The sequence below is a fragment of the Lucilia cuprina genome, chromosome 5 (genome assembly GCF_022045245.1).
Source record: "Lucilia cuprina isolate Lc7/37 chromosome 5, ASM2204524v1, whole genome shotgun sequence".
NCBI classification, from domain to species: Eukaryota; Metazoa; Arthropoda; class Insecta; order Diptera; family Calliphoridae; genus Lucilia; species Lucilia cuprina.
Genome location: NC_060953.1, coordinates 7,566,778 through 7,593,432, shown reverse-complemented (window position 1 = coordinate 7,593,432; position 26,655 = coordinate 7,566,778). Strand labels below are relative to the sequence as shown.

General features: G+C 25.6%; 1 protein-coding gene across 1 annotated transcript in view; it reads right to left on the bottom strand.

Moving 5' to 3' along the window:
* Positions 1-2,751: 2,751 nt before the first annotated feature.
* LOC111683627 (ATP-binding cassette sub-family G member 1) overlaps positions 2,752-26,655 on the bottom strand; it is a 35,688-nt gene continuing 11,784 nt past the window's right edge. Inside the window, exons 2-9 of the mRNA XM_046951028.1 lie at positions 24,088-24,749; positions 6,780-6,909; positions 6,163-6,707; positions 5,663-6,097; positions 5,480-5,596; positions 5,320-5,420; positions 5,100-5,255; positions 2,752-3,633 (exon numbers count right to left, since the gene is read on the bottom strand). Coding sequence (XP_046806984.1) covers positions 3,292-3,633; positions 5,100-5,255; positions 5,320-5,420; positions 5,480-5,596; positions 5,663-6,097; positions 6,163-6,707; positions 6,780-6,909; positions 24,088-24,172 — 1,911 coding nt within the window. The 5' untranslated portion in view covers positions 24,173-24,749 and the 3' untranslated portion in view covers positions 2,752-3,291. The remainder of the gene's footprint in view (positions 3,634-5,099; positions 5,256-5,319; positions 5,421-5,479; positions 5,597-5,662; positions 6,098-6,162; positions 6,708-6,779; positions 6,910-24,087; positions 24,750-26,655) is intronic.

Genomic DNA, 26,655 nt, shown 5'->3' with positions numbered 1-26,655 from the left:
TAGAAGAAAATTTATTTTAAAATAAAAAATGTAAAGTTTTTTTTTAAATTTAAAATAATTTATAGAAAATACCTTTTTTAGCAATTTTCTTTTTAAGAAAACTTTTAATCCAAAAAAATATTTGGAAAAGTCTTGATTGTAGATAAGTCCAAAGTCTTGACTATAGATCAGTCTATAGTCTTGACAATAGATCAGTCTATTGTGATCAGTCTATAGCTTTGACTTTAGATCAGTATATAATCTTGACTATAGATCAGTCTATAATCTTGACTATAGATAAGTCTATAGTCTTGACTATAGATCAGTCTATAGTCTTGACTATAGATCAGTCTATAGTCTTGATAATAGATCAGTCTATTGTGATCAGTTTATAGTCTTGACTATAGATCAGTCTATAGTCTTAACTATAGATAAGTCCATAGTCTTGACTGTAGATCAGTCTATAGTCTTTACTATAGATCAGTCTATAATCTTTACTATAGATCAGCCTATAATCTTGACTATAGATCAGTCTTTAATCTTCACTATAGATCAGTCTATAGTTTTGACAATAGATCAGTCTATGGTCTTGACTATAGATCAGTCTATGGTATTGACTATAGATCAGTCAATAGTCTTGACTATAGATCAGTCTGTAGTCTTGACTATAGATCAGTCTGAAGTCTTGACTATAGATTAGTCTATAGTCTTGACTATAGATTAGTCTATAGTCTTGACTATAGCTTAGTCTATAGTCTTGACTATAGATTAGTCTATAGTCTTGACTATAGATTAGTCTATAGTCTTGACTATAGATTAGTCTATAGTCTTTACTATAGATTAGTCTATAGTCTTGACTATAGATTAGTCCATAGTCTTGACTATAGATTAGTCTATAGTCTTGACTGTAGAATAGTCTATAGTCTTGACTATATAATAGTCTAGAGTTTTGACTATAGAATAGTCTATAGTCTTGACTATAGAATAGTCTATAGTCTTGACTATAGAATAGTCTATAGTCTTGACTATAGAATAGTCTATAGTCTTGACTATAGAATAGTCTATAGTCTTGGCTATAGAATAGTCTATAGTCTTGACTATAGAATAGTCTATAGTCTTGACTGTTGATCAGCTTATAGTCTTGCCTATAATTCAGTCTTTATTCTTGAATGTAGATCAGTATATGATCTTGATTATAGATCAGTCTATAGTCTTGACTATAGATTAGTCTATAGTCTTGACTATAGAGTAGTCTATAGTCTTGACTATAGATTAGTCTATAGTCTTGACTATAGATTAGTCTATAGTCTTGACTATAGATTAGTCTAAAGTCTTGACTATAGAATAGTCTATAGTCTTGACTATAGAATAGTCTATAGTCTTGACTATAGAATAGTCTATAGTCTTGACTATAGAATAGTCTATAGTCTTGACTATAGAATAGTCTATAGTCTTGACTATAGAATAGTCTATAGTCTTGACTATAGAATAGTCTATAGTCTTGACTATAGAATAGTCTATAGTCTTGACTATAGAATAGTCTATAGTCTTGACTATAGAATAGTCTATAGTCTAGACTATAGAATAGTATATAGTCTTGACTATAGAATAGTATATAGTCTTGACTATAGAATAGTCTATAGTCTTGACTACAGAATAGGCTATAGTCTTGACTATAGAATAGTCTATAGTTTTGACTATAGTCTTGGCTATAGAATAGTCTATAGTCTTGACTATAGAATAGTCTACAGTCCTGACTGTTGATCAGCTTATAGTCTTGCCTATAATTCAATCTTTATTCTTGAATGTAGATCAGTATATGGTCTTGATTATAGATCAGTCTATAGTCTTGACTATAGATTAGTCTATAGTCTTGACTATAGAGTAGTCTATAGTCTTGACTATAGATTAGTCTATAGTCTTGACTATAGATTAGTCTATAGTCTTGACTATAGATTAGTCTAAAGTCTTGACTATAGAATAGTCTATAGTCTTGACTATAGAATAGTGTATAGTCTTGACTATAGAATAGTCTATAGTCTTGACTATAGAATAGTCTATAGTCTTGACTATAGAATAGTCTATAGTCTTGACTATAGAATAGTCTATAGTCTTGACTATAGAATAGTCTATAGTCTAGACTATAGAATAGTATAGTCTAGACTATAGAATAGTCCATAGTCTTGACTATAGAATAGGCTATAGTTTTGACTATTGAATAGTCTATAGTCTTGACTATAGAATAGTCTATAGTCTTGACTATAGATTAGTCTATAGTCTTGACTATAGATTAGTCTATAGTCTTGACTATAGATTAGTCTATAGTCTTGACTATAGATTAGTATATAGTCTTGACTATAGATTAGTCTATAGTCTTGACTATAGAATAGTCTATAGTCTTGACTATAGAATAGTCTATAGTCTTGACTATAGATTAGTCTATAGTCTTGACTATAGATTAGTCTATAGACTATTATAAATGATCTTATAGTCTAGACTTGAGGTTAAGTTTTTGTAATAAAACTAAATTTATTTAAAAAAAAATGATTTTGTTATATTTACATAAAAAATTAGTATACATTTAATAATATCGCCCTTTATAAATAGATTTTACTTAATCTAAAGAATATAATTAAAAGTTCTATTTAATAAAAATATTTTGGAAATGTATTTTGGGGAAAAAACTAAAAATTAGTGAGATTTTTTTCTAATGACAATAATTTATATACAATCAAAAATAAATGTTTTTTAGCAAGAAAAGGCATATTTTTAAATAAACAAATTTGGCAATTAAATGGTGAAAGTTTGAGGCAAATACTGAATTACTGTTTAAGGATTTATATAAATTAGGAATTTTATAGGTTTTTTTTACAATTTTATTTTAATTTTCATAGTTATCAAACTTTTTTTGATTAACTTAAAAACTAACTAAATTTTTAACAATTTTATTGCAAAATGTATTTAATTTAATATAATTTTATTTTAAAATTATCACAGGTTTCTTTCATAAGAAATGTTTAGAAACTATTTCGAAAATTTTTGTATGAAAACCAAATTTAGAAAGGATAACATTAGTTTCAATAAATTTACTTAAGAAATCAAATTCAATTGGCTCAACCAATAGATACGATTTCTACCCCTAACCATTTTTCTATAAATGTTCGTTAAAAAACGTATTATTTTAAAGGATCTAAAACTTAAATCTTTCCAAAATTTCTTAAAACGTTCTATCTACTTTCTAAGCTAAAATAACATATTTTAGGAATGTTTTTCTTTAAAAATTATCTAATCCTCTTCCCTTATCTCACGCTCTTACGTTTTACATTGTACCCTTAAACTTATATACAATAAAGATCTAAATAATACCAATAAAACAAATAAATACATAAATTGCTGTTGCAAAGTGACCTTTTCCAAATCTAAGAATCTCAACAATACTCGAGGATCACTAAAATGACAATAGATATCATCACAATCTAATGTTTCACGACCATAACCGAAGAGTGTTAAAACCAAAGCCACTACACCGTTACGCATAAAACTGGTTTTCATGCCGAAATTCATGAGGTCAGGTATTTGGGGTGCAAAATCAAAACCATAAATCGCTAAGCCAATGAAGGAGGCAATGATCATGGGTCCCACAACGGAACCGTTCTAGAAAGAGAAGAAAAGGTAAACAACATATAATTCCATTTAAAGTGGATTTTAAGAGAAAATCATAATTTTCTAAAGAAAACTTGAGTCCCTATTGTCGCTATAGTATAGACTATAGACTGAGCAATAGTTAAGATTTCGAGCTGATATTTATTTATGTCTACAGACTTATCTATAGTCTAGATTATAAACCAAGACTACAGACTAATCTATGGTCAAGACTATAGACTGATCTATAGTCAAGACTATAGACTGATCTATAGTCAAGACTATAAATTGATCTAACCTACAGTCAAGACTATAGACTAACCTATAGTCAAGACTATAGACTAACCTATAGTCAAGACTATAGACTAACCTATAGTCAAGACTATAGACTAACCTATAGTCAAGACTATAGACTAACCTATAGTCAAGACTACAAACTGACCTATAGTCAAGACTATAGACTGATCTATAGTCAAGACTGTAGACTGATCTATAGTCAAGACTATGGACTGATCTATAGTCTACTGACTGATCTATACTCTAGCTTACAAAACAAGACAATAGACTGATCTATAGTCAAGACTATAGACAAACCTACAGTCAAGACTATAGACTAACCTATAGTCAAGACTATAGACTGATCTATAGTCAAGACTAGACTGATTTATAGTCAAGACTATAGACTGATCTATAGTCAAGACTATAGACTGATATATAGTCAAGACTATAGACTGATCTATAGTCAAGACTATAGACTGATCTATAGTCAAGACTATATACTAATCTATAGCCAAGACTACAGACTGATCTACAGTCAAGACTATAGACTGATCTGTAGTCAATACTATAGACTGATCTGTAGTCAAGACTATAGACTGATCTAAAGTCAATACTATATACTGATCTATAGTCAAGACTATAGACTGAGCTATAGTCAAAACTATAGACTGATCTAGAACATGGACTGAACTACAGTCAAAATAATAGACTAGACAATAGACTGATCTATAGTCAAGAGTATAGATTGATCTATAGTCAAGACTATAGATTGATCTATAGTCAGACTATAGATTGATTGATCTATAGTCAGACTATAGATTGATCTATAGTCAGACTATAGATTGATCTATAGTCAAGAGTCTAGATTGATCTATAGTCAAGACTATAGATTGATTTATAGTCAAGACTATTGATTGATCTATAGTCAAGACTATTGATTGATCTATAGTCAAGACTATTGATTCATCTATAGTCAAGACTACTGATTGATCTATAGTCAAGACTATTGATTGATCTATAGTCAAGACTATAGATTGATCTATAGTCAAGACTATAGATTGATCTATAGTCACGACTATAGATTGATCTATATTCACGACTATAGATTGATCTATAGTCAAGACTATTGACTGATCTATAGTCAAGCACAAGTTTTCTATAGAAAATTTTCTTTTAAATATATCCTTAACCTTCCTTACCGTTATACTAAATGTTGCTCCTATGGACAAACCTAAACCTTCAGCCACAAATGATGTCATTAGACCCACTGCAATAAAAATAGCAAAACGCCACCATTGAGGAGGAAAACCGGTCATCCAATAAATAATGGAAAGATATATAACATTGTATATAATCTAAAGAGGAAACAAATGAGAGAATATAAAATAAGCCAAAAGTGGAAAGAAGGCGAATAAATACCTGTAGTGGAAGACGACTTATACTCATGGCCATATAGTAGGGAGTCAAAGAATACCAGTGATTAAAGGTTTCCTTTTTAACAATTTGTACTTCTAAAGGAACTGAAAAGAAGGGAAATTTTATAGAACTGTCTTAAATATAGTTTAGTTTATGGACTTACAGGTCAATACTGGTATGGTTACTTGGGTATAGGCAATCATTAAAATAGCACTAATGCAAAATTTCAAATGAGCAAACATATGTGAACCCTGATTACCCAGATTATAGAAAAGTAAACCTGTAAAAGATGAAAATAACAATAAAAACCTTTAAAACTTCAACTGAGCAACAAATGAAAACTCACCAAAACACAAACCCACCATGGCGTGGTGTATAAACTGTATGATGATTGGAATGCGAGCCCGTAGAATACGTAAAAACATAATGCGCGTTAAAACACAAAACTGCTGAAAACCTGAGGTACCTTCTGAAGATTTTGATAGATTTTTGGAAAACATTTTCATATGTTCAACTAACAGAGAAGTGCCGGTAAAGAAAGAATTATGCGATTTGGTTAATAGAGAAGAAAAACCCGGAGTTTGATTAATTTCGGGAAAGAATGAAGTAACAGCATGACGAAATATAAACGAAGGAGTATCAGCACTAGCCACACCTTTATCTGCAACATTTTTATTGTTATCTATAAGCAACGGAGGACTGTAGATAAGTTTGCCATTATCCATGAGAGAGGACAAGTGAGTGATAATATTGGGTCCCTCAAAATCACAAAGTTCGATTACTAGAATAGAAAAATAATAAATCAGATAAAGAAAATTATAAAAAAAATACGTGCTTCCCACTTACTATAATCCGAAGGACTGTAATGTTTAGGACATTCCATTTGAGCCTGATCCAAAAACGGCACTAATGCCAAGGGAGGACCCTGATAAACACATTTCCCCTGAGCCAAAACATAAACATTATCGAAATAATTAAAAATCGTGGCCGACGGTTGATGTATGGTACACACAACAGTGTGACCTTGTTTAGCCAAATTACTTAGTAATCGTATGCATTGTAAAGCCGTCACCTCATCCAAACCACTAGTGGGTTCATCTAGAAAGAATATTTTTGGATTGGCCACTAATTCCAAAGCCACTGAGAGGCGTTTTCTTTCACCACCACTTAATTTATTGGCTTTTACATTACGTCTATGATTTAAGTTCAAATTCACTAGAATATCTTCTATTAATTGTTTCTTATTTTTGCAATCTTCACGTTTTATTTTCAAATCACAAGCCAAATGCATTAGTTCTTCTACCGATAGCAAAGTTTGATGATGATCTTCTTGTGTTATATAACAAGAGTTTTTGCGATCAATTTTTAAATGGCCCGATACACCAGAAGTACTAAATATTGGGAATTTATTATATAACAGGTTTTACGTATAATTATTTTTATAAAAAAATTAATATACTTACCAGTAACCTGATATAGCATTTAAAAGACTACTTTTTCCCGCACCCGAGGGTCCCATAATGGCGGATAATTGACCATTACGAAAACTGCCACTAACACCTTTGAGTATTTCACGCTGGCCAATGACTTTAACTGAAATATAATGAAAAGAAAATGTTCTATAAGAAATTGAATAAAATTTTCAAAAGAAAACTTATGTACAGTGTTTGTATAAGAGATTTCATTTTAAATTTTGACTCACAAGAGATTTCTTTAGAAATATGTATGTTGTTCAAATATATGTTTTAATAGAAAATTTTATGTCTTCACACAATTTTCTATAGAAAACATTTATTTTGACACAATTTTCTACAGAAAACTTGTGTACCAACACAATTTTCTATAAAAAAACATGTGTCCCAACACAATTTTCCATGGAAAACATGTATCTCTACACATTTTCCTATAGGCAACATGTTTCCCAACACATTTTTTATAGAATACATTTGTCCCAACATCATTTTTTATAGAAAACATGTGACCCAACATACCTTTCCATTGAAAACATGTGTCACAACACAAAAAACATGTGTCTCAACAAAATTTTCTAAAGAAAACTGATGTATAAACACAATCTCATATAGAAAAGAAGTGTCCTAACAAAATTTTATATAGCGAACATGTGTCCCAACACAATTTTCTATAAAAAACTTTGTGTCCCAACAAAATTTTCTATAGAAAACTTGTGTCCCAACAATTTTTTATGGAAACTTATGTACCAACACAATTTTTTATAGGTAACATGTGTTCCAAAACAATTACCTATAAAAACAACTTGTCACTCAACATACACTCGAAATGTGTCCCAACACAATTTCTACAGAAAACATGTGTCCTAATACAATTTTCTATAGAAAACATGTGCCCCAACACAATTTTCTATAGAAAACAAATGTCTCAACAAAATTTTCTAAAGAAAACTTGTGTCTCAACACAATTTTTTATGGAAAACTTGTGTACCAACACAATTTTTTTATAGGTAACATGTGTCCCAACACAATTTGCATAAAAAAAGATGTCACCCAACATGCTTTTCTATCGAAAACATGTGTTACAACACAAAAAACTTGTCTCTCAACACAATTTCCTATAGAAAAGAAGTGTCCCAACTAATTTTTATAGCGAACATGTGTCCCAACACTATTTTTTATAGAAAACATGTGTCCCAACACAATTTTCTATAGAAAACATGTGTCCCAACACAATTTTCTATAGAAAACATGTGTCCCAACACAATTTTCTATAGAAAACATGTGTCCCAACACAATTTTCTATAGAAAGCAAAGTGTCTCAACAAAATTTTCTATAGTAAACATGTGTCCCAACACAATTTTCCATGGAAAACATGTGCCCCAACACAATTTTCTAAAGGTAACATGTGTCCCAACACAATTTTGTATTGAAAACTTGTGAACCGACACAATTTTCTGTAGAAAACATGTGTCCCAACACAATTTTCTATAAAAAACATGTGTCCCAACACAATTTTCTATAAAAAAAACATGTATCTCAACACAATTTTCTAAAGGTAGCATGTGTCCCAACACAATTTTGTATTGAAAACTTGTGAACCGACTCACTTTTCTATTAAAAAAATGGGTCACAACACAGAAAACTGTTTTTAACACAATCTCCTATAGAAAAGAAGTGTCTCAACAAAATTTTTTATAGCAAACTTGTTTCTCAACAAAATTTTTTATAACAAACTTGTGTCCCAACACAATTTCCTATACAAAACTTATGATCTGAAGAGTAAACAGAAACTTCCTTTTGTAAAAAATTTCAAAATCATATTGTTCACTCTCTTTTTGACTAAAATGTTTCTCTTCCCTGTGTGAAAAGAAATTATGAATAAACTTAAAATAAATTTACACGAGAATAAAGAAAACAATACAAATTAATGCAAGCAAAAAAACAAGCACACGCAACAACACCAACAACAAAGTGATAAAAATGTAATGTAAGCATTAACAATTAGAATTTACCGTAAAAGGCAAAAGCAATAACAACAAAAATATAAACATAAGAAAAGAGCAAAGGCAGCAAAACAATAACAAAAACTTGACATTATGAAATTAACGGTGAGTAAAAGATTGAAAAAATAAAACAAAAAAACGTGCAAGTTCAAAACAAACAAACACAAGCACACAAAAAGATGTGAATGAACAAAGTTTGCATATCAAATATTAGGCTTTTTGCCAACAACAAAACAATAACAAACAAGTTGTTTGGAAAACAAATTGTAAACAAAGAAATGCAGACATTTTGGCATATTTAACAAGTGCTGTAAACATGCGTAAATAATAAAAACGCTTAATTACAAGAAGGTGTTGATATTGGCAGAATATTGAAAGATAATATAAATCTAGATGAAATTTAAACAAATTCAAAGAAAATTGAATTATTTTAAATAAAATTTGTTTATTTAGAAAATATTTTACGTTAAATTAAAAAAAAAAACGATACATTTTTAGTGTTGAGTACAATGAACTTTTGAAAAATTAAAATAAATTTTGTTGACGCGGGCGACATAAAAAAAAATTACTTTTCTTTATTAAAAAAATAAAATTTTGCTCTGGCAAGCAGTAACTATAAGAAAAATGACTGCAGTAGGTAATTAGCAGTAAATAAAGAAACATTTATTATACTTGTAATAATAATAATTAAATTAAGTGTAAAATTGTATCTACCACTTAATTGTTGATCTTTGTTAAGATCTTAACACTTAAATTATTATGGCATTAAAGTAATTTTGTATTAAATAGTTAATAAAGAAAAAATTTAAAAAACAAGAGATTTTAAATGACTCACAACATATTCTGAAAAAAGAATCAATACACATTCAAGTAACAAGATTTTTGTTAAAAAAAATTAATCAGCTAAAACAAAATTTAATAAAAGTCTAACAGCTTTGCTTTATTAACAGGCGACAAATTGTCATTGATTTTGTATAAAAGTTAATAAATTATCATTAAACAGTTCAATAAATTCATAAAAATTTTAATTTATTCTCACACGAGTAATTTTGTTTTTGCAATTTTTTTTTAAATAAATTAAAAAATAAATACAATTTTTAAAAACACAAAAATTCCTTAAACGTTTTTAATCTAATTTTAAATTACAGTAAAAAAAATTAACATTGTTTAAATATATTTTATCTATAAAAAAATAAAACAGTTGGCTCTTTAAAAACTTGTTTACACGAAATCAATACAAATAGAACTAAAAAGTTTAGCTTTTTAACTACTAAAGTTGACCACACTATTATTTTCCAACGGTTTTATTATTACAATTCCTTTCTCTCTCTCAAAAGGATATTGCCATATCGTTATGTTCTCACTTATAAAAAACAAACAAAACACCATTGTTGTCAATATCTCTTACATTAAATTCATAAATTCATTTGCTGACTACAAGAGGGTCTTCTGTAGTTTAAGTTTTTTTTATATATATTTGACACATATTTTTCTATTATACCATAAAAATAATGAACATAAACATTTAGCATTTTGTTAGAATTAAATAAATCTTAATTGAAATGTATCACAAGCAAATATTTGTATGACTGACGGAAAGACCACAAATAGATGATGGATGTGACACGTACGAATACGTTTTGTTAGAGAGATAATAAAATCACATAAAGTGTACAACACCAAAATCATACAAATTTTATATTGGAACCTGTACTAGAACAAAAAATGGACATACATATTTATGTATGTAACTAGAACAAAAAAAACATAAAAAACAACTAGAACATAACTAGAACAGAACTTGAACAGAAATAGAACAGAACTAGAACAGAACTTGTACAGAACTAGAACAGAACAGAACTTGTACAGAACAAGAACAGAACTAAAACACAACCAAAACACAACCAGAACACAACTAGAACACAACCAGAACAGAACTAGAACACAACTACAACAGAACTTAAACAGAACTAGTACAAAACTTAAGCAGATGTAGAACAAAACAAGAACAGAACTAGATCAGAACTAGAACAGAACTAGAACAGAAAAGAACTAGAACAGAACTAAAACAAAACTAGAACAGAATTACAATAGAACTAGAACAGAACTACAACAGAACTAGAAAAGAACTGGAACGGAAATAGAACTGAACTATAACAGAACTAGAACAAAACTAGAACTGATCAACAAGCCTATAGTCTAGTCTATAGTCTAGTCTTTAGTCTAGTCTATAGTCTAGTCTATAGTCTAGTCTATGGTCTAGTCCATAGTCTAGTCTATAGTCTAGTCTATAGTATAGTCTAGTTTATAGTTTAGTCTATAGTCTAGTCAATAGTTTAGTCTACAGTCTAGTCTATAGTCTAATCTATAGTCTATAAACTAGTCTATAGTCTAGTCTTTAGTCTAGTCTATAGTCTTGTCTATAGTCTAGTCTATAGTCTAGTCTATAGTCTATAAACTAGTCTATAGTCTAGTCTATAGTCTAGTCTATAGTCTAGTCTATAGTCTATAGTCTAGTCTATAGTCTACTCTATAGTCTAGTCTATAGTCTATAGTCTAGTCTATAGTCTAGTCTATAGTCTAGTCTATAGTCTAGTCTATAATTTAGTCTATAGCCTAGTCTATAGTCTAGTCTATAGTCTAGTATATAGTCTTGTCTATAGTCTAGTCTATAGACTATAGTCTAGTCTATAGTCTAGTCTATAGTCTAGTCTATAGTCTAGTCTATAGTCTAGTCTATAGTCTAGTCTATAGTCTAGTCTATAGTCTAGTCTATAGTCTAGTCTATAGTCTAGTCTATAGTCTAGTCTATAGTCTAGTCTATAGTCTAGTCTATAGTCTAGTCTATAGTCTAGTCTATAGTCTAGTCTATAGTCTACTCTATAGTCTAGTCTATAAACTAGTCTATAGTCTAGTCTTTAGTCTAGTCTATAGTCTTGTCTATAGTCTAGTCTATAGTCTAGTCTATAGTCTATAAACTAGTCTATAGTCTAGTCTATAGTCTAGTCTATAGTCTATAGTCTAGTCTATAGTCTACTCTATAGTCTAGTCTATAGTCTAGTCTATAGTCTAGTCTATAATTTAGTCTATAGCCTAGTCTATAGTCTAGTCTATAGTCTAGTATATAGTCTTGTCTATAGTCTAGTCTATAGACTATAGTCTAGTCTATAGTCTAGTCTATAGTCTAGTCTATAGTCTAGTCTATAGTCTAGTCTATAGTCTAGTCTATAGTCTAGTCTATAGTCTAGTCTATAGTCTAGTCTATAGTCTAGTCTATAGTCTAGTCTATAGTCTAGTCTATAGTCTAGTCTATAGTCTAGTCTATAGTCTAGTCTATATTCTAGTCTATAGTCTAGTCTATAGTCTAGTCTATAGTCTAGTCTATAGTCTAGTCTATAGTCTAGTCTATAGTCTAGTCTATAGTCTAGTCTATAGTCTATAGTATACTCTATAGTCTAGTCTATAGTCTACTCTATAGTCTAGTCTATAGTCTAGTCTATAGTCTAGTCTATAGTCTAGTCTATAGTCTAGTCTATAGTCTAGTCTATAGTCTAGTCTATAGTCTAGTCTATAGTCTAGTCTATAGTCTAGTCTATAGTCTAGTCTATAGTCTAGTCTATAGTCTAGTCTATAGTCTAGTCTATAGTCTAGTCTATAGTCTAGTCTATAGTCTAGTCTATAGTCTAGTCTATAGTCTAGTCTATAGTCTAGTCTATAGTCTAGTCTATAGTCTAGTCTATAGTCTAGTCTAAAGTCTAGTCTATAGTCTAGTCTATAGACTATAGTCTAGTCTATAGTATAGTCTATAGTCTAGTCTATAGTCTATAGTATACTCTATAGTCTAGTCTATAGTCTACTCTATAGTCTAGTCTATAGTCTAGTCTATAGTCTAGTCTATAGTCTAGTCTATAGTCTAGTCTATATTCTAGTCTATAGTCTAGTCTATAGTCTAGTCTATAGTCTAGTCTATAGTCTAGTCTATAGTCTAGTCTATAGTCTAGTCTATAGTCTAGTCTATAGTCTAGTCTATAGTCTAGTCTATAGTCTAGTCTATAGTCTAGTCTATAGTCTAGTCTATAGTCTAGTCTATAGTCTAGTCTAAAGTCTAGTCTATAGTCTAGCCAATAGCCTAGTATATAGTCTACCCTAGTCTAGGCTATAGTCTAGTCTATAGTCTAGTTTATAGTCTAGTCTATAGTCTAGTTTATAGTCTAGTCTATAGTCTAGTCTATAGTCTAGTCTATAGTATAGTGTAAAGTCTAGTCTATAGTCTAGCCAATAGGCTAGTATATAGTCTACCCTATAGTTTAGTCTAGTCCATAGTCTAGTCTACAGTCTAGTCTTTAGGCTATTCTATAGTATAGTCTATAGTCTAGTCTATAGTCTAGTGTATAGACTAGTCTAGAGTCTAGTCTATAGACTAATCTAAAGTCTAGTCTATAGACTAGTCTAAAGTCTAACGTATAGCCTAGTATATAGTCTACTATATTGTTTAGTCTACTCTACAGTCTAGTCTTTTTTCTAGTCTATAATCTAGTCTATAGTCTAGCCTATAGTCTAGTATATAGTCTATCCTATAGTACAGTCCATAGTCTAGTACAAAGTCTATTCTTTAGTTTAGTATAATCTAGTCAATAATCTACCCATTAACATACATATAAAAAAAAAAAAAACATGTCAACAGATGATAAATGTGTTACTTGGTCTCGTGCAAAGTCTTATTAATGCCAGTTAACTATAGTAAAAAGTGCAGCGAACGATCATTTATTACAATAGTAATATCCGTCCAACTATTGTAAAGAGAATTAATATATACATTACAAAAAACTACATACATATAGTAATAATAATTTATTCTTAACTGCCATTCAACACTTAATAATATTTGTTTATGTACAAAGAAAAAAAGTACGGACAAGTTTTTAATTTGCAATTTTAATTAATTAGGGAAATAAATAGCAAATAGTTGAAATGTCAAAACTTGTTAAAATTGCTGTTATAGTGATAGTGAGAACACACAGTTATCAACTGGTAGTTAAGCATACATATACTAATTAATTAAATAAAAATATATAATTATTTATTAATTGATTTTTTTTTGTTGGATTTAATCTTAGGGTTATGGTTGTTTAACGTTTAGAAAGATTTTAATAAAAATTTATAAATTCAAAAAATTATAATAAATATAATGAAAATTTAGAATTAATAGAAAAAGTACTTTTTCTACTACTTTTTTTTCTTAAATCTAAAATTTTGTACCTTTTCTACTACTTTTTTAAAAATCGAAATTTTGGTTATTTTTTGCTTAAATTCGAACTTAAATTCTAAATTTTTGAGGAAGTTTGTATTTTGGAAAAAGTACCTTTTCTACTACTTTTTTTAAAAATCTAAAATTTTGTTATTTTTTACTTAAACTCAAACTAAAACTTATAAATTTGAAGAAAAGCAATGAAATTTTGCATTTTTCAAAAAGTACTTTTTCTACTACTTTTTTAAAAATCGAAAATTTTGTTAATTTTTTTACTTAAACTCAAACTAAAACTTATAAATTTGAATAAAAACAATGATATTTTGCATTTTTAAAAAGTACTTTTTCTACTACTTTTTTAAAATTCTAAAATTTTGTTATTTTTTACTAAACTCAAACTAAAACTTATAAATTTGAAGAAAAACAATGAAATTTGTAATTTTTGAAAAAGTACATTTTCTACTACTTTTTTATAAATCGAAAATTTTGTTATTTTTTGCTTAAACTCAAACTTAAACTTATAAATTTGAAGAGAAACAATGAAAATTTTCAAAAAGTACATTTTCTACTACTTTTTAAAAAAATTCAAAATTTTGCTAATTTTTTGTTAGATTTTATATAGAAAACTAGTTTCTTGTTCGAAACTTAGTTTTTTGAACATATTTAATGAAATTTTATTGTTTTTCAAAAAGTACTTTTTCTACTACTTTTTTAAAAAGGTAAAATTTTGTTATTTTTTGGTTAAACTCGATCTAGAACTTATAAATTTGACTAAAAATACTAAAATTTTGATATTTTTCAAAAAGTACTTTTTCTACTACTTTTTTAAAAATTTATATTTTTTTATTTTTTGCCTATACATAAGCTAAAATTACTAAAATTGAAGAAAAACAATGAAATTTAGGATTTTTTAAATAAGTACTTTTTTACTACTTTTTAAAAAATGTAAAATTTTGTTATTTTTTGCTTAAACTCGAATTAAAACTTATAAATTTGACTAAAAATACTAAAATTTTGATATTTTTCAAAAAGTACTTTTTCTACTACTTTTTTAAAAAATTTAAAATTTTGTTATTTTTTGCTAAAACTCGAATTAAAACTAATAAATTTGACTAAAAATGGTAAAATTTTGATATTTTTTAAAAAAGTACTTTTTTACTACTTTTTTTTTAAAAAATTCAAAATTTTGCTAATTTTTTGTTAGATTTCATATGGAAAACTACATTCATGTTAGAAATTTTGTTGTTTTTATTAACAAATGTTGTAAGTAGTTCAAAGCAATTGTGTAAAAAGTTTTTTAAAAAGGCATTATTTTTTTGTAATAATTTCAATAAACTACATTTTTTTCTTGTATTGCATTATTTACATTTGTGTCATAGCAAAAATAAAATCATACAATTTTGTTAATAATTTAAAAATTTTAGCCATTCGAGTTGGTTACCACACACACTCACTCGCATGGCTTATTAATTGAAACTTGTTTTACCAACTACCTAACACACGATTTGTGCTAAGATTTGCCACATATTGTGGTAAAACTTAAAAGCAACAATAAGAAGCCATATTAAAAGTTTGCAAACATAACAAAGTGTTGCAATGACAAGAGTTAAATAATTTGCAATAAGACATGAAATTAATGTTGATTAATAAAAAAAACAGTTTTCAGAATTCAGAAAAACTGGTTTAAATGAAAAAAAAACTTGTATTATTTCTTTGAAATTTCTTGCTTCACATTATAATATTTAGTTCTATAATCAGTTTATGTTAATTATTTATTTGCAAATTTATTGTCCATTTCTGGCAGGTGGAAATAATAATAATAATTTTTCTATTAAAACATTTATATAAATTATTTATTGACGTCATTTATATATGCAATACATATTTTGGAATTTAATTCATATACTACACTTTCATTTCTAATTAATAACGAAAACAAAAACTTGTATTTTTAATTAGCCATTTAAAGTTTGTTTAATATTTTATTAAAAAAAACATTAAATTAGCTCATTTTAACCAAATTTTAAAATGTTGAAAGCACTTGCATTCATTAAAAAACTAATTTTTCCTTTAAAACCTTAATTGCTATTGAATTTTAAGCAAAATTTTGTGATTTTTTTAAAAAAGTAGTAGAAAAAGTACTTTTTTCAAAATCATTAATTTTTATCATTTTTATGAAATGAATAAAGTTTTAGATGAAATTTAACTAAAAATAGCTAAATTTAAGTATTTTGAAAAAAGTAGTAGAAAAAGTACTTTTTTCAAAATCATCAATTTTTATCATTTTTATGAAATGAATAAAGTTTTAGTTGAAATTTAACCAAAAATAGCTAAATTAAAACATTTTTTAAAAAAGTAGTAGAAAAAGTACTTTTTTAAAAATCATTAATTTTTATTAAAAATAATAAAGTTTTAGTTGAAATTTAGCCAAAAATAGTTAAATTTAAGCATTTTTAAAAAAAGTAGTAGAAAAAGTACTTTTTTAAAATAATAAATTTTCATCATTTGTATTAATAGAATACAGTTTTAGTTGAAATTAAGCCAAAAATACCAAAATTTAAGCATTTTTAAAAAAAGTAGTAGAAAAAGTACTTTTTTAAAAATCGTAATTTTGCATAATTTTCATGAAATTTACAACGTTTTAGTTGAAATTAAGTGAAAAATAGCTAAATTTACAATTTTCTAAAAAGTATTAAAAAAAGTACTTTTTTTTAAATAAAATTTTTTTAAATTTATGATACATTTTCATAATTTTTAACAAATTTTCAAATGTTTTATCTGAAATTTAATATAAAATACCAAAATTTAAGCATTTTTAAAAAAGTAGTAGAAAAAGTACTTTTTTCAAAATCCTAATTTTGCATAATTTTCATGAAATTTACAACGTTTTAGTTGAAGTTAAGTAAAAAATAGCAAAATATACAATTTTCTAAAAAAGTAGTAGAAAAAGTACTATTTTCAAAATCTTAATTTTTTAAATTTCTGAAAAATTTTTCATAATTTTTAGCAAATTTACAAATGTTTTATTTGAAATCAAGCCGAAAATAGCAAAATTTTAGCATTTTCAAAATAGTAGTAGAAAAAGTACTTTTTTAAAAATCATTAATTTTCATAATTTTTATGAAATTAATAAAGTTTTAGTTAAAATTCGATAAAAAATAACTAAATTTAAGATTTTTTAAAAAAGTACTTTTTTTTACTACTCTTTAAAAAACATAGAAATGTTGTAATTTTTTGCCTTATTTTAACTAAAATGTAAAAAATATTAATTATCCAAAATTTAGCAAAAATATTAAAAATATTATAAAATAAGAAATTTTCTAGTTTTGGAAAAAAGTAGTTTTTCTACTACTTTTTTAAAAACCTTTAATTTAGCTATTTTTGGCTTGATATCAGCTGAAACATCGTAAATTTAACAAAAAATAACAAAATTTTATAATTTTGAATTAAATTGTAACTTTTTTAAAAAGTACTTTTCTACTACTTTTTTTAAAAATCTTAAATTTTTTGTATTTTTTGCTAAATACCAACTGAAACACTGTAAATTTATAAAAACGAACTAAATTTTTTCGTTTTAACAGAATTTTAACTTTTTTAAAAAGGTACTTTTTCTACTACTTTTTTAAAAATCTCTAATTTAGCTATTTTTGACTTAAAACGAAAAGAAAATTTGAAAATTTGTTAAAATTTATAAAGCTTTATAATTTTAAACAAAAATTTTAACATTTAAAAAAAGTACTTTTTCTACTACTTTTTTAAAAAATCTTAAATTTTGCAATTTTTAGCAAAATAGCAAACAATTAAAACAATTAAAATTTGTTAATATGAAAGTTAATTGTAACGTTTTGAAAAAAAGTACTTTTTCTACTACTTTTTTAAAATGTTTTAATTTAGTTATTTTTGGCTTGATATCAGCTAAAACATCGTAAATTTAACAAAATATAACAAAATTTTATAATTTTGAACTAAATTGTAACTTTTCTAAAAAAGTACTTTTTCTACTACTTTTTTTATAAACGTTAAATTTGGCTATTTTTAGCTTAAAACGTACTAAAGCAATAAAAATGTATTAAAAACTTAATTGTAACATTTTGAAAAAAAGTACTTTTTCTACTACTTTTTTTAGAAATATAAAATTTAGCTATTTTTACCTTAAAACGAACTAAAACAATTAAAATTTAACCTAATTGTAACATTTTGAAAATAGTACTTTTTCTACTACTTTTTTAAAAATCTCTAATTTAGTTATTTTTGACTTAAAACGAAAATAAAAATTGAAAATTTGTTAAAATTTATAAAGCTTTATAATTTCAAACAAAAATTTTAACATTTAAAAAAAAGTACTTTTTCTACTACTTTTTTAAAAAAATGTAAAATTTTGCTATTTTTAGCTTTCAACGAACTAAAACAATTAAAATTCGTTAAAATTAAAATTAATTGTAACATTTTGAAAAAAGTACTTTTTCTACTACTTTTTTAGAAATGTTAAATTTTGCTATTTTCAGCTTAATGCGAACTAAAACAATAAAAATTTATTAAAATTAAACTAAATTGTAACATTTTGAAAAAAGTACTTTTTCTACTACTTTTTTAAAAAATATAAAATTTAGCTATTTTTACCCTAAAACGAACTAAAACAATTAAAATTTATTAAAATTAAACTTAATTGTAACATTTTGAAAATAGTACTTTTTCTACTACTTTTTTTATAAACGTTAAATTTGGCTATTTTCAGCTTAATGCGAACTAAAACAATAAAAATTTATTAAAATTAAACTTAATTGTAACATTTTGCAAAAAAGTACTTTTTCTACTACTTTTTTTTAAATATTAAATTTTGCTATTTTTAGCTTAATGCGAACAAAACAATTAAAATTTGTTAAAATGGAACATAATAAAAACATTTCGAAAAAAGTACTTTTTCTACTACTTTTTTTAAAAATATAAAATTTTGCTTTTTTTTTTTTTTTGTTTAATTTTAACTTAATTATTGTAAGTTTAATAAAAATAATAAAAATTTATGATTTTTTAAATAAAACTTTTTTACTACTATTTTAAAAAAATCTTCCTTTTTTGTATTTTGAGCTTAATTGTAGATAAAATATTGTAAATTTTATAAAATTTCATAAAATGAATGAATTAGTCTTTAATATCTAATTACATTTTTTTTAGAATTTAATCTTTTATGACTCAATGCTAATTTTTTAAACTAATATTTAATTTTGTATATTAATTATTTTTCACAAAACTTTTAAGATTTTTTTTTTAAATTCTACAACAACCTTGTTTAGTCATTATAATTTCCGTATAAAAAGTAAATCTTCTTTAATTATTTGTTTGGTTTTTGCTGTTGTGTTCAAAAAAAAGAAAACGAGACCGCAATAGAATTAGTAATAATCAATTAAACATTCAATAAATAGTTTTGCAAAACTACAATAGCTAATCACTTTAAAGAAAGAATGACTCTGCTTGTTTTGCTGTGTCAGCAGGTAATTGAAAAATCACTAGTTTTAAAAACTTGCTGAAACAAATTTGACTGACAAGTGATGAATTAGTAGAGATGCTAATAGGGCAATAATGATGATGATGTATTGTTGACAAGTTCTATTAAGTTATTAGGAAGATAAATAATTAAAATCATGATGCAGGCTTAATCTTAGAACTTTAAATTCCAATGTCATCCTTGTTTAAACGTAATAACAACTAACGGTATTTTTGCCAAAGTGTTCCCACGCTATTTTATTTCTATTTAAAAAAACTATCAACTATTGTTTTAACCAAACCCATTACTATGCGCAAAACGTTTTAAAACATTATCGTTATAACTTGTTTTCAATGCAAATCTTTTTACGCATAACACTAAACAATAAACACTAATATAAATATCAAGACATAAATATTAATGCATTTTTAAAGTCAAGGTCTTTTTTCTCCAAAAACAATTTTGTTTTTTCTTTGTTTAACAAAAAACAAAATTGATAGTTTTCAAAAAACAATCCTTAAAATTTTATAAACCTGTAATAAATTGTTATGAATAAGATGGTAAAAACATTTGTGCGAAAAACTCTCATATTAATAAAAAATATGACATTGAAAGCTTTCATTTAAAACATGAGTTGTTGAGAGTCAATACCAGTTTTGATGATCTAATATATAAATAAAGATTTTTTTAAGCAGGAGTCGTCTAGTTTTACTCAATTTATAAGCAACAGTTAATGACACCATAAATAAATTTCATTTTAATGCAGTATTATACCAGATAATCAACAAATCCAAAAAAAAAATACAAAAAAAAAATATTTTTGTAAACAAATTATTATTTTTTTAATTTTAAATTTTTAAAACAAACATTTTAAAAAATATTTTTGTAAACAAATTATTATTTTTTTAATTTTAAATTTTTAAAACAAACATTTTAAGTAAATTGCAAAAAAAAAGGTTTTTTTTTTAAGTAGTAGAAAAAGTACTTTTTTTAAATCATAAATTTTTAAGCAATTTTACCAAACTTAATAAGTTTTACTTAAAATTAAGCAAAAAATAGCTAAATTTCAGATTTTTAAAAAAAAGTAGTAGAAAAAGTACTTTTTTAAAATCATAAATTTTCAACATTTTTATACAAGTTAAAATTAAGCTGCAAAAAAAAAACCAAAAATTATAGTTTTTTAAAAAAAGTAGTAGAAAAAGTACTTTTTCAAAATATTACAATTTTGTTTAAAATCATAAAATTTTGTTATTTTTCACAAATTTACACAGTTCCAGTTGGTATTAAGCAAAAAATAGTAAAATTTAAGATTTACAAAAAAAAGTAGTAGAAAAAGTACTTGTTTCAAAATGTTACAATTTTGTTTAAAACCATGAAATTTCGTTATTTTTAACAAATTTACACAGATCCAGTTGGTTTTAAGCCAAAAATAGCAAAATTTTGAAGTTTTTTAAAAAAGTAGTAGAAAAAGTACTATTTTTAAAATGTTACAATTTTGTCTAACAATGTAAAATTTAATTATTTTTGACAAATTTACACAGTTTTACGTTGTATTAAGCAAAAAATAGCAAAATTTAAGATTTTTTAAAAAAGTAGTAGAAAAAGTACTTTTTTGCAAAACGTTACAATTTTGTTTAAAATCATAAAATTTAGTTATTTTTGACAAATTTACACAGTTCCAGTTGGTATTAGGCAAAAAATAGTAAAATTGAAGATTTACAAAAAAAGTAGTAAAAAAAGTACTTTTTTCAAAATGTTAAAATTTTGTTTAAAACCATGAAATTTCGTTATTTTTGACAAATTTACACAGATCCAGTTGGTTTTAAGCCAAAAATAGCAAAATTTATAGTTTTTTAAAAAAGTAGTAGAAAAAGTACTTTTTTAAAATATTACAATTTTGTTTAAAATCATGAAATTTAGTTATTTTTGACAAATTTACACAGTTTTACGTGGTTTTAAGTAAAAAATAGCAAAATTTACGGTCTTTTAAAAAAGGTAGTAGAAAAAGTACATTTTTGCAAAATGTTACAATTTTGTTTAAAATCATGAAATTTAGTTATTTTTGATAAATTTATACAGTTTCAGTTAGTATTTAGCCAAAAATATCAAAATTTAAGATTTTTTAAAAAAGTAGTAGAAAAAGTACTTTTTTTAAATTTAATATTTTGTTTAAAATCGAAAAATTTTGTTATTTTTGACAAATTTACACAATTTCAGTTGGTATAAAGCAAAATTTAAGATTTTTTAAAAAAAAGTAGTAGAAAAAGTACTATTTTTAAAATGTTGAAATTTTGTCGAAAATCTTAAAATTTAGTTATTTTTTGACAAATTTACAATGTTTTAGTTAGTATTAAGTAAAAAAATACAGAAATTTTAGATTTTTGAAAAAGTAGTAGAAAAAGTACTTTTTTTAAAATGTTGCAATTTTGTTTAAAATTTAAGAATTTAGTTATTTTTGACAAATTTACACAGTTTCACGTAGTTTTAAGTAAAAATAGCAAAATTTGGGGTTTTTTAAAAAAGTAGTAGAAAAAGTACTTTTTTTAAAATATTACTATTTTGTTTAAAATCGTAAAAAATTGATATTTTTGACAAATTTACACAGTTTCAGTTATTATAAAGCGAAAAATATTGAAGTTTAAAGTTTTTAAAAAAAAGTAGTAGAAAAAGTACTTTTTTCAAAAATTTAAAATTTCTTATTTTTATTGCATATACATTGTTAAAATTGAAATTAGAAGAAAAATATCAAAAAATTACGTTGCTTTTTTAAAAAAGTAGTAGAATTTGTACTTTTTTTTGATTGTGACAACAATACCTTTCAAATTGTTATTATCAAATCCATGTGTCTCAATTTAATTACGTTTGGTATAGGTTGTTTTTTTTTTATTTCTAATTATCAGTTCCAGACTTATTAGGGAAATGTAAATATTTTTAAAAAGTATTGTTTTGATTAGTTGTAATAAATTATGGTTTCTATGTAAATAATAAAGCAATAGAAATAGAAAATGTAATATAATTCACTGATAAGTAATAAATAATTTATAATCATAATTTATAATAAATCATTTTTAGAAATGCATAGAATTTTACATAAACATCGTCATACGTTAAATGGAAATTTTAATTTAATTAAATGTCTACTACATTACATAAGGGGACAAAGTACAATAATTGTAATAAATTAACGAGTAGTACCGGTATTAAAAGCAAAAAGTACTTTTTTTCAAATCTATAAAATTTTATTGTTTTTCTAATATTTATAAAGTTTTAATTTGATTTTAGAAAAAAATTAATGTAAAATTTAAGATTTTTAAAAAAAGTAGTAGAAAAAGTACTTTTTTCAAAATGTAAAAATTTTTCTTTAAGATAATAAAATTTAGTTATTTTTGACAAATTTTGTTTACAAAAAATAGTAAAATTTAGATGTTTTTAAAAAAGTAGTAGAAAAAGTACTTTTTTCAAAATGTTACAGCTTTGTTCAAAATTATAAAATTTTGTTATTTTTGCAGGAATTACAGTATTCTTGTTGGTATTAAGTCAAAAATACAAATTTTTTTTCAATTTTAAAAAAGTAGTAGAAAAAGTACTTTTTATACAAGTTACAATTTTGTTCAAAATTATAAAATTTTGTTATTTTTGCAATAATTACAGTGCTTTAGTTGGTATTAAGTCAAAAATACAAAAATTTTGGAATTTAAAAAAAGTAGTAGAAAAAGTACTTTTTTCAAAAAGTTACAATTTAGTTTAAAATTGTAAAATTTAGTTATTTTTAACAAATTTACAGAGTTTTAATTAGTATTTATTGAAAAATACAAAAAATTTAAGATTTTTAAAATAGTAGTAGAAAAAGTACTTTTTAAAAAATTTTCAAATTTTGTTTAAAATTATAAAAATTTGTTATTTTTGACAGATTTACCGGGTTCCAAATGCTATTAAGTCAAAAATGCAAATATGTAAGATTTTTAAAAACGTAGTAGAAAAAGTACTTTTTAAAAAATGTTAAAATTTTATTTGAAAAGGATAAAATTTAGTTGTTGTATGACAAATTTACAGAAAAACTACCAGAAATTAAGATTTTATTTTTTTCAAAATATAAGAATTTTGCTAAAATCGTAAAATTTCGTTACTTTTGTTATATTTACAGTGTTTCAATAGGTATTAAGTGAAAAATACAAAAATTTAAGATTTTTAAAAAAGTAGTAGAAAAAGTACCTTTTCAAAATAATAAAATTTTATTCAAAATCATTAAATTCAATTATTTTTATCATATTTACAGTGTTTCAATTGGTATTAAATGAAAAAATTTTTGATTTTTAAAAAAGTAGTAGAAAAAAGTACTTTTTTTAAAATACATATTAAAATTTTGTTCAAAATGTTAAAATTTTATTATTTTCATTAAACTTACAATGTTTTAGTTTGCATCAAGCACGTAATAGTAAAAATTTAGATTTTTGAAAAAAGTAGTAGAAAAAGTACTTTTTCAAAAAAATCTCTACTTTTATAAAATTTAACATAACTTTCATTACTTAATAATGTTTTTTTCATGAATTTTTATTTCTACTCACCAAAACTTTTCTTCATCTCCACCGTATAGTAAACATCTTGAAATTCCACATCCTTTGTCTCTTTTATGAACGATGACAGTTCCATAATGTGTAGATTTTAAAAAGTCTCTCCTTCAGTTATACTACAGTTTGTAGGAGTTTTTCTGTATCCTCAAGATTTGTAAGAGTTACAGCTGCTGCTGCTGTTGTTTCGTATTAATTGCACTTCACACGTTCTATCATAAATAAGTGTTGCTGTTGTTGTTATTTTTACGACCTTTCTGTTTCTTTTTCTGTGTGGCCGTTAAGTTTGCTTATTGTTTGTTTCAATTATAGCCGTTGTTTTTTTTTTTCTTTTTGCTATTTATAGGAAATTTTATATATTATTTGTTTGTTGTTGTTTTTTTCTTGTGTTTTTTGTTTTTTATTTGCATTTAATGCTTGAATTCACCTTTTAAATATTGTTTATTCGTGTATTTTTGATTAGGGATTTATAAAAACGTGTTTACAGCATTAAAGTGATTCATTACGAATTTCAACAAAAAACTCTAAACAATTAAAAATATTTAGAGAATTTTTACGAGTGTCTATAAACAATAATATCCAACAGCAATGGATAATTTTCAACAGCAATGCCTATTAACAATAATTTCCAACAGCAATGGAACATTTAAAAAAACAATCTGAAATGTATAAAAAAACAAAAATTGCAAAAAAAAAAAGTTAAAACAGAATATTTAATAATTTTATTAGTAGTATTTTACAATTATAAAAAAGTAATTAATTAATAATTATACGAACTTATAATTATTTAATGGAAATTTTAAGAAGTTCAATAGTGATATCCTATTGTTCGTAGTACAACAGAACTAGAATAGAACTAAAAGAGAGAACTTGAACAGAACTAAAAAAGAGAACTAGAACAGAAGTAGAACAGAACTAGAATAGAACTAGAACAGAACTAGAACAGAACTAGAACAGAACTAGAACAGAACTAGAACAGAACTAGAACAGAACTAGAACAGAACTAGAACAGAACTAGAACAGAACTAGAACATAACTAGAACAGAACTAGAACAGAACTAAAACAGAACTAGAACAGAACTAGAACAGAACTAGACAGAACTAGAACAGAACTAGAACAGAACTAGAACAGAACTAGAACAGAACTAGAACAGAACTAGAACAGAACTAGAACAGAACTAGAACAGAACTAGAACAGAACTAGAACAGAACTAGAACAGAACTAGAACAGAACTAGAACAGAACTAGAACAGAACTAGAACAGAACTAGAACAGAACTAGAACAGAACTAGAACAGAACTAGAACAGAACTAGAACAGAACTAGAACAGAACTAGAACAGAACTAGAACAGAACTAGAACAGAACTAGAATAGAACTAGAACAGAACTAGAACAGAACTAAAAGAGAAAACTTGAACAGAACTAAAAAAGAGAACTAGAACAGAAGTAGAACAGAACTAGAATAGAACTAGAACAGAAGTAGAACTAGAACAGAACTAGAACAGAACTAGAACAGAACTAGAACAGAACTAGAACAGAACTAGAATAGAACTAGAACAGAACTAGAACAGAACTGGAACAGAACTAGAACAGAACTAGAACAGAACTAGAACAGAACTAGAACAGAACTAGAACAGAACTAGAACAGAACTAGAACAGAACTAGAACAGAACTAGAACAGAACTAGAACAGAACTAGAACAGAACTAGAACAGAACTAGAACAGAACTAGAACAGAACTAGAACAGAACTGGAACAAAACTAGAACAGAACTAGAACATAACTAGAACACAACTAGAACAGAACTAGAACACAATCAGAACAGAACTAGAACAAAACTAGAAAAGAACTAGAACAGAACTAGAACAGAAGTAGAACAGAACTAGAACAGAAGTAGAACAGAACTAGAACAGAACAGAACTAGAACAGAACTAGAACAGAACTAGAACAGAACTAGAACAGAACTAGAACAGAACTAGAACAGAACTAGAACAGAACAGAACTAGAACAGAACTAGAACTAGAACAGAACTAGAACAGAACTAGAACAGAACTAGAACAGAACTAGAACAGAACTAGAACAGAACTAGAACAGAACTAGAACAGAACTAGAACAGAACTAGAACTAGAACAGAACTAGAACAGAACTAGAACAGAACTAGAACAGAACTAGAACAGAAGTAGAACAGAACTAGAACAGAACTAGAACAGAACTAGAACAGAACTAGAACAGAACTAGAACAGAACTAGAACAGAACTAGAACAGAACTAGAACAGAACTAGAACAGAACTAGAACATAACTAGAACAGAACTAGAACATAACTAGAACAGAACTAGAACAGAACTAGAACAGAACTAGAACAGAACTAGAACAGAACTAGAACAGAACTAGAACATAACTGGAACAGAACTAGAACATAACTAGAACAGAACTAGAACATAACTAGAACAGAACTAGAACAGAACTAGAACAGAACCGAACTAGAACAGAACTAGAGCAGAACTAGAACAGAACTAGAACTAGAACAGATCTTGAACAGAACTAGAACTATCTATCTATCTATCT